The 14273-nt window shown below is 43.2% G+C and overlaps 1 protein-coding gene across 2 annotated transcripts in view; it reads right to left on the minus strand.

The window, feature by feature from the left end:
* Positions 1 to 10040: 10040 nt before the first annotated feature.
* The window catches only part of CCDC83 (coiled-coil domain containing 83), a 112862-nt gene continuing 108629 nt past the window's right edge, over positions 10041 to 14273 (minus strand). For both annotated transcript variants that reach the window (XM_085620554.1, XM_085620555.1), the window contains exon 11: positions 10041 to 10376. In XM_085620554.1, coding sequence (XP_085476680.1) covers positions 10200 to 10376 — 177 coding nt within the window. In that variant the 3' untranslated portion in view covers positions 10041 to 10199. The remainder of the gene's footprint in view (positions 10377 to 14273) is intronic.

The raw sequence follows: 14273 nt of genomic DNA on the forward strand, positions 1-14273 counted from the left end.
TGATAATGTTTGACAATGATTGTTATGTTAAAATAAATATTTTGTATGAGAGGCTTGGTAATATGTAAAACTGTCAGTATAATGATCTTAATATGCTTATCGCAATCGGATGAGAACAAGTTGGGTTTAGACTCCAGGTGCAAATTTTTGTTACCTGTACAAGCATCAACAGATATTATCATTAAGGTTATAACCTATGTGATGGGCACATATGATGTAGGAATACCTACTACACCCAAGCATCATACTATATGTGAATCTCCAATTATGAAGATATATGAAAGAAGTTTAATAACAAGAACCACTATATGAGCTGGCAATAATATTTCCTAGAAGAATCCTTTGTAGCTTTCTTTATATTCTTCTTTCAACAGTCTTGTGAAACACGTATTGGCTGTTTTTCATGGTTAATAATATCTGTGGAACAAAGAGTTTTCTTGATATTGAAATAAAAAATAACTGGTAATTAGAAGTAGCAAGTAATAAACTTCCTACCTTTTGAAAATGACCTTGTTGATTGGACAGGCATTTGGCAACACCTCCTGATTTAGTTTTTGTTTTAATCATGCACATTGTCGGTATAGCCCCATTTGTAGCAGTTATGATATGCTGAAAAACCATTTCATTGTTTTATCACTCCAGCTTCAGACTTTTATCCATATATGATCATATATTATCTACTGGCGGTCGCCAGTAGATAGTTATAGTTAGGACCCTGTTTCCATAGGAAATCCGCAACATTCTATTTGGAATAACTTTGGCGCCGGTCGACGAATCCTCGCGAAATTTTCAAAACTAATGGGGCGCTATGCTCCGCTCCTACCCTGAAAGTCTCGGGGTGATTCGTCAAGCGTGGGCTGAGAAAAAAGGGGGGTCCCAAAACGCGTTTTCCCCATGCATTTTTCCATAGGACCTTTAGACACAGCTACAGCCCGAACGGCTGAACAGAATTACTTGAAATTTGGCAGAGAGGTAGTCCGCAGGTCAAGGAAGTGCCTTTTGTAGGTCTGGTCTAAATGTGTTCAGTAGTTTCTGAGAAAATAGCATTTAAATCAATATATATATCTGTAAGCGCGCTCCGTGCGCTTACGGTAAGCTTACCGTACGCGTACGGTGACGTGCGCGAGTGCGATTCTGATTGGTTGTTAGATCAAAGTAAACATTCGAATCGGTCGAAACCAGGAAGTATCGGCCGCCATTTTCTGTCTCTCGCACTGAAAAACAAAGGTTGATAACATGAAAAGGGGGCAACGAAGAGAGTTGCAGACCCCCTAGCGTTCGTCAGGGGGTTCACAAAGGACCAAAAAGTATGAAAAATAAATGTAATAATTTTTTTTAAAAATCACGGAGTGCGCGTACGGTAAGCTTACCGTACGCGTACGGTAAAAAAATTTTTTAAAAAATTAACAATCACATTTAATATATAAATCTAAGGACCCCCAAGGGAGAAAAAAACAATTGATATTTTGTAAAAAATGGCGTGGCGTGCACGGTACGAAATACGCAAGGTGGCCGCTCGGTGCGCGAAACAATAAATAGATAACTTAGCATTTAAAAAACCGTACAAATTCACTGAAAAAACCATAGGTTTCACACGTTATAGTTAGGAATTAGCATTTAAAAAACCTTGCAAATTCACTTAAAAAACCATAGGTTTCACACAAGTTATAGTTAGCTGTACATTTCACTCGTAAAAAACCAATGAAATTCCACGTTATAGTTAGATCAGGTAACTATAACTTGCGCGACCGCAATCCACTGCTGATGACGTCACATATTACATCACTCATGACATGGTCAGTGACATCACTCATCACATCAATGATGACATCTCAAATGACACATTGTGCATTGCCGTCGCGCAAGTTATAGTTACCTGATCTAACTATAACGTGGAATTTCATTGGTTTTTTACGAGTGAAATGTACAGCTAACTATAACTTGTGTGAAACCTATGGTTTTTTAAGTGAATATATATATATATATATATTGTCTATATTAACCTACCTGTTGGCTTCCAACCCTCATACCTTGACCTACAACGCCAGGCAGCATTTCAGTATAGTAGTGGAACTGCAAAGACATGCACTTTTTCACTGAGCTGGAGGCCCCAGATTATCTCATGTGTTGTGTCTAAAAATGTCGTAGTTGTTTGTATAATAATTAATGCTTTGCAGAAGTCAACATTGGCAATATCTCAGTATGAACTGGTTCATTCTGGGCTTATTTTTGACCTCACTATTCTTATTGAAGTATTGCATCAACAAAGGGTTCTTAGAAGTTGAACTCATCACAGTTGAACTAATTTAATGCGTGTGTGGTTCTGATTTTGGGTCACTTTAACATGAATTCCTTTTGCAGTTATAACTGAGCACAAGTGTTCTTTACACACTTGGGAAGGTAAGATGGTGTAAGAATTTGCTGACACTTTGAAGATTGACTCAATTTTCTTAATTCGCCAGGGCACATGACTGTGGCATCGCAGGATGCTTCATACGCTGATAGAATTAATTGGAAGATTAGGCCACCTATTCTCAGTCTCTGCTCCTGTGTTTTCCATTTCTATTAGCGGCTCTAAAAGAGGATGAAGATTGTAGCTCTATTGTTGAGTTAAGGAAGAAGCAACTTCAGCAGGCATTGCATGTGACCCTAGATCAGTGGTCTTCAAACTTTTTAATGCCGCAACCCCCCAGTGAAAAAAAAGATCATCAGGCCCGCTCAAACTTTTTCAGAATGATTCTATTAAACTGGAAATGTTTAACTATGTCTAGACTTATTTGGACATTGCTGTTAAGTTCTGTTGCCATTTTCAAATACATGGCTGCTAAACATACTCTATTCTGGTTAGACAGGCCTTACTAACATGTAAAAGTATTCGCAGTCGGGCCCAAATGGTCTGCCGATAGAGCTGTACAAGCTTTGTCCGGATAAGTGGGCTCCTCACCTGCGCGCCATGTTCGTGGAGGCGCGGGGGCATGGGTTTCTTCCGCTCGATCAACGGCTGGCGACGATTGTGGTAATACATAAAGACGGAAAGCCCCGGGATAAGTGTGGCTCCTATCGGCCGATCTCACTTCTCAACGCCGAGCCGAAAATCCTTGCCAAGATTCTCGCTAACCGCCTGGTCCGGGTGCTTGGCGACTTGATCCACCCGGATCAGTCGGGCTTTATCCCGCACCGTAACACTGCACTAAATCTTAGACGCCTCCATGGAGTGATTGCTAGGACGGGCACGATGCGAGAGCCGGCTATTGTGGCGTCCCTCGATGCCACGGTGGCCTTTGACACGGTGGAGTGGGCATACCTGTGGGCTGTGCTAGCCAAGTTCGGCTTCGGGCCTTGATTTGTGGGATGGGTGAGGCTGCTCTATGAGGGGCCTCTTGCAAGCGTCGTGGTGAACGGGCGGGCGTCGGCACCGTTCGAGCTCGGGAGAGGCACCCGGCAGGGTTGTCCCCTGTCGCCGTTGCTGTTCGCCCTTGCTCTTGAGCCGTTGGCGGCGTGGATACGGTGGCACCCGGATATACGTGGGATTCGTTGGTCGCCTGACCACGAAGACCGTATTTCACTCTACGCCGACGATATTCTGCTATACCTTGCCTCGCCCAAGAAATCTCTGATAGTGGTTTGTGACGTCTTGACATCTTTCGGTAGAAACTCGGGCCTAGTCATCAATTGGGGGAAGTCATACTTGTATGTCCTGTGTGGGGATGTCCCGCCTGTCCCGCGCAACTGCTCGATCCAGATAGCCCAGCAGGGCTTTTTGTATTTGGGGATCTATATTTCCACCGACCCCATTTTACGATACGAGAAGAACTTGCTCCCTCCCTTGGCGTGTCTGCGGCGGGATGTGGCGGGCTGGCGGCGATTGCCACTTTCCCTCCTTGGCCGTGCCGCGCTGTTCAAAATGATGTCCCTTCCCCGTTTCCTCTATGCTCTGCAGAATACCCTTGACTTGGTCCCGGCCAGCTATTTCCGTGAGGTCGAAAGCCACCAGCGTGCGCTCTTGTGGGACGGGCGTCCGCGTATAGCGATCGCTAAGTTGACGCTTCCGTGGTACGACGGTGGTATCGCGCTTCCAGACATTCGACGTTATTACTGGGCCACACAGTTGAGCGCGATTAACCATGGTGTATATGGTCCGGCGCTGAGCCCCGGCTTCGCCATGGACCGATGGTTGCTCCGTGGGGGTAATTACCACAGAGCGTTGTACTCGAAGTCGTCGGACTTCACCCTTACAGGGCCCACCAGAGTGGCCGTTCATGTATGGAAGGTGGCGACGGACTCGCTGGGCTGGAAGGGTAAGCTTACCCTTGCCACCCCTCTGTTTGACTCCGATATTCTAGGGAAGCTTTGGCATACAAAAGGGTTCGAGAAATGGGACCTGATCGGCTAATCCAGGGTTGGAGACCTTTTGGTTAAGGGTAGGATAAAGTCATTCGAGGAGTTGCAGAAGGAATACGAACTGGGGAGCACGGAGTTCTTCCGATATGCTCAAGTGCGCCACGCCTTGCGGTCAGTCCTTGTAGAAGGGGAGAAGGTGCCCGAGTCCTCTCCGTTGGAGGACCGGATCCTGGATGGCCATATGCCAGAGAGCACGATTTCGCTCATTTATAAGAAACTTATTAATGTTCGGGCGGATCTTCTTCTAGGGTTGCGCGATCAATGGACCAGGGATGGCCTTGAACTAGATGATGAGGATTGGCAGTATGCAGTTTCTTCTCCCAAAGAGGTCGCTATCCCCGCGCGCCTGCGGCTGGTGCAGCTTAAAATACTCCATAGGGTCTATGTGACGGGGCCCAGGTTGGTCCACATGGGTTTCTCTGAGGAGGGCTTATGTAAGAGAGGCTGTGGTATGGTGGGTACCTTCCTACATATTATTTGGGAATGCGGTGCGATTATGGAATTTTGGAGTCGAGTCCACGAGGTGATGGGGGAGGTGACGGGAATTGCCATGCAGCCTGAGGCGCGGTGTTGTCTCCTGAATGTCTGGAGTCCTACTGACCACAACGCGGCACAGACTCAGTGGGTGACCCTAGGGAACATGGTAGCCAAGCGCGATATTGCTCGGCTGTGGGGCTCTAATAGGCCTCCTACATTGACAGCGTGGATGGAAAACATGGACTGGAGCATGTTTAGGGAGAAGACAGCGTATTGTGCTCGAGGGCGCCCTCGGAAATGGCACTCTGTATGGGGGCCATGGAACCAGTACAGAGGGGACATATGCCTGCCCCCAGACCCGGACCCGCCTGAGGAGCAGCTTTCCCCTTAGCTTTCTTTCCGGCTTTGACTTTCTTGCTGATATGTGTTTGTTTTCTTGAGTCTCTGCCTTTCCCTCCTTTCCCATACTATAGACCTGTGTCTGTTGGACGGAATGGGGCTCGCCCCCCCTGATGGGAACCTCTTTTGGTGCTTACAGTACTTATCGCCTTGTTTGTGTTTTAGGGTTGGATTTATGTTTATTCAAAACAGAACCTTTGACTCTCCTGTCAGTAAAATGTGGACGCAAGCATGTGTTGAGTCTCTAAAGCTGCCGTACCTCCGGGTTGTCGGCTGAATAGCTGTGTCACTGATTTAAAATAAAGGTTTTAAAAAAAAAAAAAAAAAGTATTCGCAGTGTGATTATTGGGAATTGGTGTTTTTTTTTTTAAAGAATATTTGGAGTTCTTCCCTTTTGACACCTTCTCCCAGCCAGGATATTAAGGACAAAAGAGGTTAGTGATGGCGCATTACAGAGCAGCTTAATGCCCTCTCTTTTTTCCCACTGAAACCAAGGCACTGTTATCAGCATAATGTTTCTTTTGGCCAGAGCCTGGCGCCCCCCACCACCTGGGATCACATGAGGCCCCGCAGTTTGAAGACCTCTGCCCTAGATGGTCTGAGAGCACGGTGCTTACAACAGTCTCTTCTGCAGCTGACTATAGATAGTACTGGATAAAAGCATGGAAGCAGCAGGCTTTGAGCTCAAGCTCTAGCTTTTATACCAGAGACTAATTAGTTGGCAATTCGGGGAAGCAGTGGAGGTTGCTCTGTTTACACTGTTCTTTCATCCAAAGCCTCCTGTCGCATTCTTAATCCAGCTGGCAAACCCCTCACCAGTTTTGCCCCAGGAGAACATTCTGCTCTGGGATCCTACCTGACGTTCAGAGGTTCCACATCTGTCACTTCAAAGCAGAAGATGGCATGACCATATGGACCATCCACGGCTGAGTGATGCATGTATTCTTCTCCCTGTAGGTGGCTATCTCTAAGCATTAGTTCTAATTGGGGAGCAATTGGTTTCCAATGTTTAGCTGTAAGAGGTTGCCCCAGAAGGCTATTCCTTAGACTTTTTTTTTTACAGTTGCTGAGGACTCCAGGAGCAGACTCACGTCTTGCCCAGCAGAACCTCTCAAGAAAGCAACCTTGCAGAAGGGTGTGTGGTGGCCCGCCTAGCCAAAACAACAATAACAGCAAGCCCATTGTACGAATAAGCTCTGGGAGTGTATTATAACCTTTTTCTAGCTCTGAAGCCTGCAAGTGTGTTTTGCCTAATTATCAGGATAAATGGGGTGAATTTCCTTAGGAGAAATGTGGCTTTTTGGATTGTGTTTCTTCAGAATGTCATTTTAATTGTCACCCAGGCAATTTTCTGACTGCCATCAGTCCGGATCATGGATATTTTTCTTGTACCAATTCATCCACATCAAGAGAGGTTTTTGAAATTTGGAATACTTCTGAGGCAGTCAAACGTCTTTAGGCTTAGGTCAGCATGAGTGACTTCACAAACACGTCAGCATTGATGGCGGAGACATGCATGTAAGAGCAGTTTAGGTGTATCAGTAGGTGACTGATTGGTTCAATGAATGTGGCCTCTCTTCTGCTAGTTCTTTTTCACACGTCTCTGGTGTGAAGCATTCTTAAGCCCTCTGGTTGGACCTTTAACTGCAAGAAGTCAAATCTAGTTCCTTGCCGTAAGACAGAGTTCATTGGCACCCTGTTTGATACCTTAGTACGGCATCTATTTCTTCCTCCTGCTAGGGTGGTCAAGGTTTGAGGTCACCTGAGGGCATTTATTTTTTTAACATAATTTTTAGGTTTAATGAACGAATACAAACACTTAGTTGAAAACATCTTCACTGCAATGATATCCATTCTAGTTCAATAATATCATATTTATCTTAATATTCTGTACAGTGACTAAAAATATTTTATAGTATGACAGACAGATACAAAGGGAGTGGGAAAAGGTAGAAGTGAAAGAGTGTTTTAAGACTGGAAGTGTTGAAGAATGATTTTGTTTCCTTTATTAAGCATAACTCAATATTGCGTTACGTTAGTATTTTTCCAACTTCAAGTAGGTTAAATGTTTATATCTCAACAGGTTCAATAATTCATCAACTCATCCCTCAACAGTTGGTGATCACCTGGTCTTCCAATGCCACTCTATGTTTATGTAGTGTAGTGGTTATCGCGTTCAACTGACCTGTGGGCATGTCTGGTCTGGTGAGAACTCCTTTTGGTCAAAGGTTGGGCAACCTTGTGTCTCAGAACTATGATCTCCTCATTCCAGCAACTTCTTCCTTGAAGACGTCTCTCAAGTGATGGCTAGTAAGAGCCCATCACTATAAAGGGATTCAAACTTCAGCCTCTTTTTCCTGTGATCATGACAAAGGATGCCAGCAAGAGTGAACGAGGTGAACACTGGGGACTGCCTCAGTCCAGGGTCTATACTTGGCTGAGGAGTCTGGTTTAGCTTCCAGCTGTAGAGAGCTGAAGGCGGATTGGATGCCAGTGCAGTCCATTCCTGCTAAGACCCAGTGGGTGGCTTTTCTTCTTCAGACAATCGGCTGGCAAAGTCTTGCATACACATGCAGGGCGCCTCAGGTCACCCTTCCTGGCTGTTCTGGCACATTCCCTTTTGACTTGAGTTTGAATCCAACTTAACTCCCTGGAGTGGAAAATATTCAGACAGCTTCCCTGAATCGGTTGCTTCCATTCTCAATGTACTCCTCTCTAAGGATGACTTGTAAGTGGTAAAGAGACATTTGGGAAGTTCTTTACAAAGGTAAAAACCAGATATGATGCTAAGCTGAAAAGTAAAAGACTTCAAAACAACAGTGCATGTACATGGTTGGAAACCATCAGGGTGTTAAGAGAGCCTTGAGAGAGTCTGTCCTCTCTGGAGCGGTAAGTCTCTCTTCTGTTGGGGGGTTCTGAGTTTGCCTGTTCTAGGATGCATTCAGTGGTTTGCTCTTGGGATCACCGCTTGGTCCTTCAGGCCTGTTCAGTGCTCCATTTGAGCTCCAAAAAGAGGTTACCATTACGTTTCTGACTTGGAAGGTGACATTCTGGTGGCCATTGCTTCTCCAGTGCATCTGGGGAGCAGGGTGTTTGGGGGCTCTTATGAAGGGAGCCCTATTTAGGATTCCTCCTTGAGAGGTTGTGTTGAGGCCTTCTCCTACTGTTCAGCCTAGCAACATATGTTTTTCATATTTCTCTAGAATTAGTGTTGCCTCCTTTGGCTCTTGATGATTCAGGTCTGGCTAGATTGAACTTTCTTGCCCTTGCTGTGGATAAACCAGTCAGGCTATATTTGGTTCAGATCAAAGCATTTCAGAAGACTAGAGTCTTCTTGCTTCCTACGGCATATGAGTGAAAAGCCTGACGTGTCCATAGTCCGTGATTGGATCCATTGAGCAATTGCTTTGACTTAAGCCAGTTCAGGGGTTTTACATCCCTTCTCTATTCAGGAGCAAGTTACCAGGTGTATGACAGTCTCTTGTGATGCTTTGGATGAATGTAAGGAAGCCTTAATGCCCCACATCTGTAGAGTGGCTTCTAGGACATGCCTACTTACATTTGTTTCTCATTATAAGTTGGATGTGTCTACAGATTCCTTTGGGTCTGCTGTCTGTTTTGTGGTTTCATTTCTCTACTTATGCAGTTGGGATTTATAATACTGTTGTCTTTCCTGTATTAACTTTTATGAGATGCTATTGCATTTCCTGGTTCTTTATATGTGTTTTCTGGATTCCCACTTCTTGCTTGCTACATCCACATTAGTGAGGAGTTAGGATGAGGGAGAGTGGATGAAGGGGTAGTGCCCCAACTACTTACCCGGTACTTTCTATGACACCATGTGCTCGACTTCCCCTTCACAATTCTATACCCTTTGCTGGTGAGACAAGTGCGTAATGTATGCAGGAAGTATGTTGGGGAAGGACATTATGTATACGCAATGTGATGTGAGTCAAAAGTATTTTAATCTATCTTCTTTTTTTAGGCCTATCGGAAGTGGGTTAAATTTCATTTGTGAGCTGTCCCAAACACAGTACATATCAGTCCCCAGGCACTGGAAGATCAGGGGGCAGTGGAAACTGATCATTTTTCAATATGTAATTTGCTTTTCCAGTTAAGTTAGATTTACACAATATTATGCAATGGAGAAGGCAGTAGCGGGTAGTTATTGACCAGGAGTAGCTGCTACCCTACCTCCAGTTGAGGAACACCTATAGGTGGGCATGACTAGATAATTAAGCAGAGCCATACCTAGGAGTAAATTATAATACCGTCTGACAGTTTTTTCAAAGATTATAATGTGTTCTTTATAACCAGGGTTTGTTATTGTGTGACCTACCTGGGTGCGCCAAGCCTCAGGCATGACATTGCCATCCTAAGTCAGAACGTTGACGTTTTAGGTGTAATGCACAATATTGTATCCACCTTTCTCTTAATGGTACTATTTTGAGTTGATGGTTACATGGAATGAGCACAGGTGTTAGGTAAACAAAGAGCAGTGATATGTGGGCTGTATCAGCAATGAGGCCTGACTGATTGAGTCTCACTGGTAGATATTGATGAACTCGGAGCCAATCAAACTGCAGCGGTTTTGATATTGCACATTTGTCTGATTTGCAGTAAACATCGATTTACAGCCTATTCCCTGTTGGTACATATTAGTGACATTGGCATCTGCTGGAGAATGACATCTTTTCCAAAATGCAAAAATATCTTGCAATAATAACATAGATTCACTCAAGAAACATGCTTATACTTTAATACTGAAAGCACAATATTGATGCAATGCATGTTCACTTATAAAATGTTAGAACGTTCTTTATACACTATTGTCTAAAAGCTGAATCAACCATTAAGGAATAAAATATTATTTTTTTATAATTAATAATTTGCACAAAACAAAGTTCTATAAAAATATATGTTCATGAAACTGTAGATATTATCCTCTCATATGTGATAGGCCACTTTTCATGCGTTTCATCGTAGTCATCTTGAAGGCTTCCCTTGGTCGACTTTCTTACAGTCTCCTGATGTATGGGCATTGGTAGTCCAACGACACTTAGCAATTTCAGTTCAAGGGGACCGAGCTGTAGGTATGCCTAGAGGCGGATGTCAGAAAAACATAATTGTAATGGTAAACAATCGTTTAAAAGAAAGCACAAAGGATCTTCCATATTTCGAGACATGAGTCACAAAACTATTTGTTGAGCTTGCTAACTGTGAACTGAAAAAATTATTTTACGATCAGATTTCCCAAATATTTATACACACTTAGCATTTTCCAATTTTACTGACACTTGTAACAATAGAAAATCTGCAGTGGTAGCATACTTTCTGCTGTCAGCATGTTCAAGTGGTAGGAACTTGGTGTTCCCAAAGCCTAGTTGGTGGTTATGGTTTTCAGTGAGATTTCTGGGAAAAACCCTGAGGTCACAATCTTGTGGTTCTTCACAAGCATCCCCAGAGGGCTTTCTCAACCTAAATGCACAAATAAACTTAGTTAAACACATTTGTGGAATGGAATGTATGTACTTAAGGTGATAACGCCTCAAATATCTTTTTTTCTAGGGAGTCTACAGGGGGAGAAATACATGAACCATTGTATCTTAAACCTAAAACTGAACCTTTTTAAGAGATTGACAGAAGAAGATCTCACATCCGTGAGTTTCCTGCCCCTAATCCCTTTCTTCAATCTCTTTTCTATTTCTAATATGATGTGCAGTGTTTACCTCTCTTATTCCTGTCACACGCTGCGAGACATACTTGACCATAATTGTATTCCTCTCTGTACCTGTAGCCAGTGCTTAATTTGTAAAATTTGAAGTGCAGGTGCTCAAATCTGTGTTGGAGGCCACACCTACTTTTTCTTTGGCTCCACCCACTTCCTCCACTGGCTCCTCCCACTCCCGCTATTAGCTCCACCCACATCCTCAACTGGCACTGCGAAAAGTCAGATGAATTTCAGCAAGGGAGCCTGCCTTCCTCATAGTAAGGTTTTGATAAGAGGTTCCCCTGCCCTGTGAACATTTTCAAAAAGATTAAATCAAAAGTGCATATAAAGCACAATTTTGGAATAAATTAGATAAAATCACTAATGCATTGAAAAGGGACAATTCTAGTGCTCTATGTGCTAATTTGGGGAAAGGACAATACTAGGGTAGGGTATGCCCTTTTTAATAGAGTCTATGAGATCAAAGATACAATGTTAACATATCTTATGTGACAAAATAAACCAGATAATAGTCAAATCAGAACAGATAAGCTGAATAAAATCATGAAATACACTTGAATGAGTCCCTGTCACTTCCAGTGGCGGAAGGGGTTTGGGATTCATAAATAGCAGAGTTAGTATTCCGTTAAAGCGATTACTTTTAGAGAAACAATTAAAAAAGATGATTAACAATTGGGCTTGCTACTATAACTTACTCCCTGGCATGGAGCTATATGTGCATTTATTAGACATTATGAATAGTAAAAAACATGGAACTTAACTGGCGCTTCCAAATGTAGTTCTGTATCATACAGACAAGACAGAGATTAGAAAAGAGGCATATATATTCAAGATATGACTTTTTAATTAACAAAGCACAGAAAAATGTCAACTCCCCCAAAAGTCCTATAGGTACCTAAGCCAAAAGAATAAGTAGTGTCTGCCTGGGCAGTTTGAATTTCTGTATCTCAAGTCATGCCCATTAGTGCAAAATGACCATAGTACCATAGAAAATATAAATAAATAAAGACAAAATAACTAAACTAAAATATAGATAAATACAGTCAAATAAATACATGTTCTAAAATGAAAAACGAAAAAGTATTGTCTTATAAAAACAAAATAAATAACATATATAAAATATAACAATAAATATAACATCCAAACAAGGAAGAGACATAAATATAAAAGAAAGACCAAAATTGTGCACAACACATTCCATATTTTGCTGTATTAACTATCAAAGCATAGTAAATCGCAAATGATGACCTGACATAAGCACCCAGGCCAGAAAGCATGGAAATGTCACTCACACATAAGCACCCAGGCCATAAATCGTGGAAATGTCACACATAGGCATCCATGCCAGCAAGCATGGAAATGTCACACGCAAGCACCCAGGCAGGCCATAAACCGTGGAAATGTCACACATAAGCACCCAGGCCATAAACTGTGGAAATGTCACACATATGCACCTAGGCCATAAAACGTGGAAATATCACACATAGGCATCTATGCCAGAAAGCATGGAAATCACAGGTAAGCACCCTGGCCAGAAAGCATGGAAATCTGACACATAAATACTCAGACCAGGAAGCATGGAAATGTCACACAAAGGCACCCAGGCCAGAAAGCATGAAAATGGCAAATAAAGGCACCCAAGCCAGTGGCACTGGAACAATTTTCAGAGAGTTGGTGCTACCCTCCATGTTACATCACTGAAGTCATAAGATTGTGAAAAATCCAAACATCACAGTAAAGTAAGGACAAAGTGATGTGGTCACTGACTAGACTACAATGCAAGCGTCATCTTTCGTGCGCACACACCCACACTGCAAGCATAGATGTTCCTAGTGTCTGATGTTCTAGTCACACATACAGCTGCGTATGCTATGTTAAATGGGATTTATAAAGCGCACAGCTACTCAAGAGTGTGTCCCGGCACTAACGGAATAGTAAGGGCAAGGAAACACATGCATGAGTCAATCATTTACAGCACCAGAGTTCCTCAATGTAGACATCCTGGCAAGCAGAGTCCTTGAAGATGGATGTACTTTTGCAAAACATGTGTTGAGAATTATTATTTTCATCCTAATAGAAGCTAAATTGAGGCAGGAATAATTAAATGAATTCTAAACTATGTTAAAGGACAAAGAGTATTGGGCTATCATTCAAACTAATTAACACAGCGCAAAGGTCATTTTAGCATTGGTGTAGAATGAAGTATATGAAGCTGTAGTTTTGTTTAGCGTGAACTAGGTCCATAAAGGTGTCAGAGTGCATTACGGAGGTCGGACTGTACACATTAGTGCTTATTTACATGCCCCTTGCGCCGAGGTGAGTCACTGCTTTTTCCATATTAAAAGTCACACATTAGCAAAAAAGGGGCTTGTAAATAAACCCCATATTTTTTATGGTTTATATAGTGCAAGCGGTCAGCGAGAGAGAGAAATACACAGACTGAAATGGTTGTAGAAAACTGTAACCTTGACTTGTTTTTCAACTTGGGCTATTTTTCATGTTAGGGTTTAAGCATCTGAACATTTGGACTGCCAGAACATCAGGACGTCAATCTTCAATCCACTGACCTTTTCACATTTTTTCATAATTTCGATTACAACTCCAGGCAACAAGGTTCTGGCTTTGTCTACTCTTCACCTTCACCTCACCTCACCATAAAGTCTATCACAGTTAAAAACACAATCTCCCAAAAACAGCAATTCCACCTTTTAGCACGTGTGGGAACATTTGTGTTTTCTTATTTGTTAACTACAACTTGCAGTGCAATGCATGCTGCTCAACGGAGTCCTCAAGGGAGGCTGTGTGCCTGTGTTTGAACACGTCACAAACACCACTGTTTTTACTTGAATGTGTTGGAAGAGGACACAAGGACTTTTAGAGAATCATCATCTAAGGTAACCCCTAGTGCTTACTTGGTGGTACTTACAGACAGTTACGGACCCGGTTGGTTATTATAATTATACTCGAGTCGTCCGGGGCACTGCCTTTATTTATTACCGTATAGACTGTCACTGTACCTGGTGCTGCTACTGCTGTCTGCCTGCCCTGCCTCAACCCTGGCCTGGCCTCAATATTGTCAGGCTGATGGCTCGTGGGGTAGGGTGCGGCCCGAGAGTGCTGGGGCGTGGTGGCAATCGTAAAAAGATCTCAGCCCGCTGCCTGCTGCACAGCCCCTTCAACATCCGGCGGGCATACTCATACTGGCATTTAACAGGGAGGCAGGCGGCCTCAACCACCGAAGCACACAGGGACTCGGGACGGAGAC

The sequence above is a fragment of the Triturus cristatus genome, chromosome 8 (assembly GCF_964204655.1).
Source record: "Triturus cristatus chromosome 8, aTriCri1.1, whole genome shotgun sequence".
NCBI lineage: Eukaryota > Metazoa > Chordata > Amphibia > Caudata > Salamandridae > Triturus > Triturus cristatus.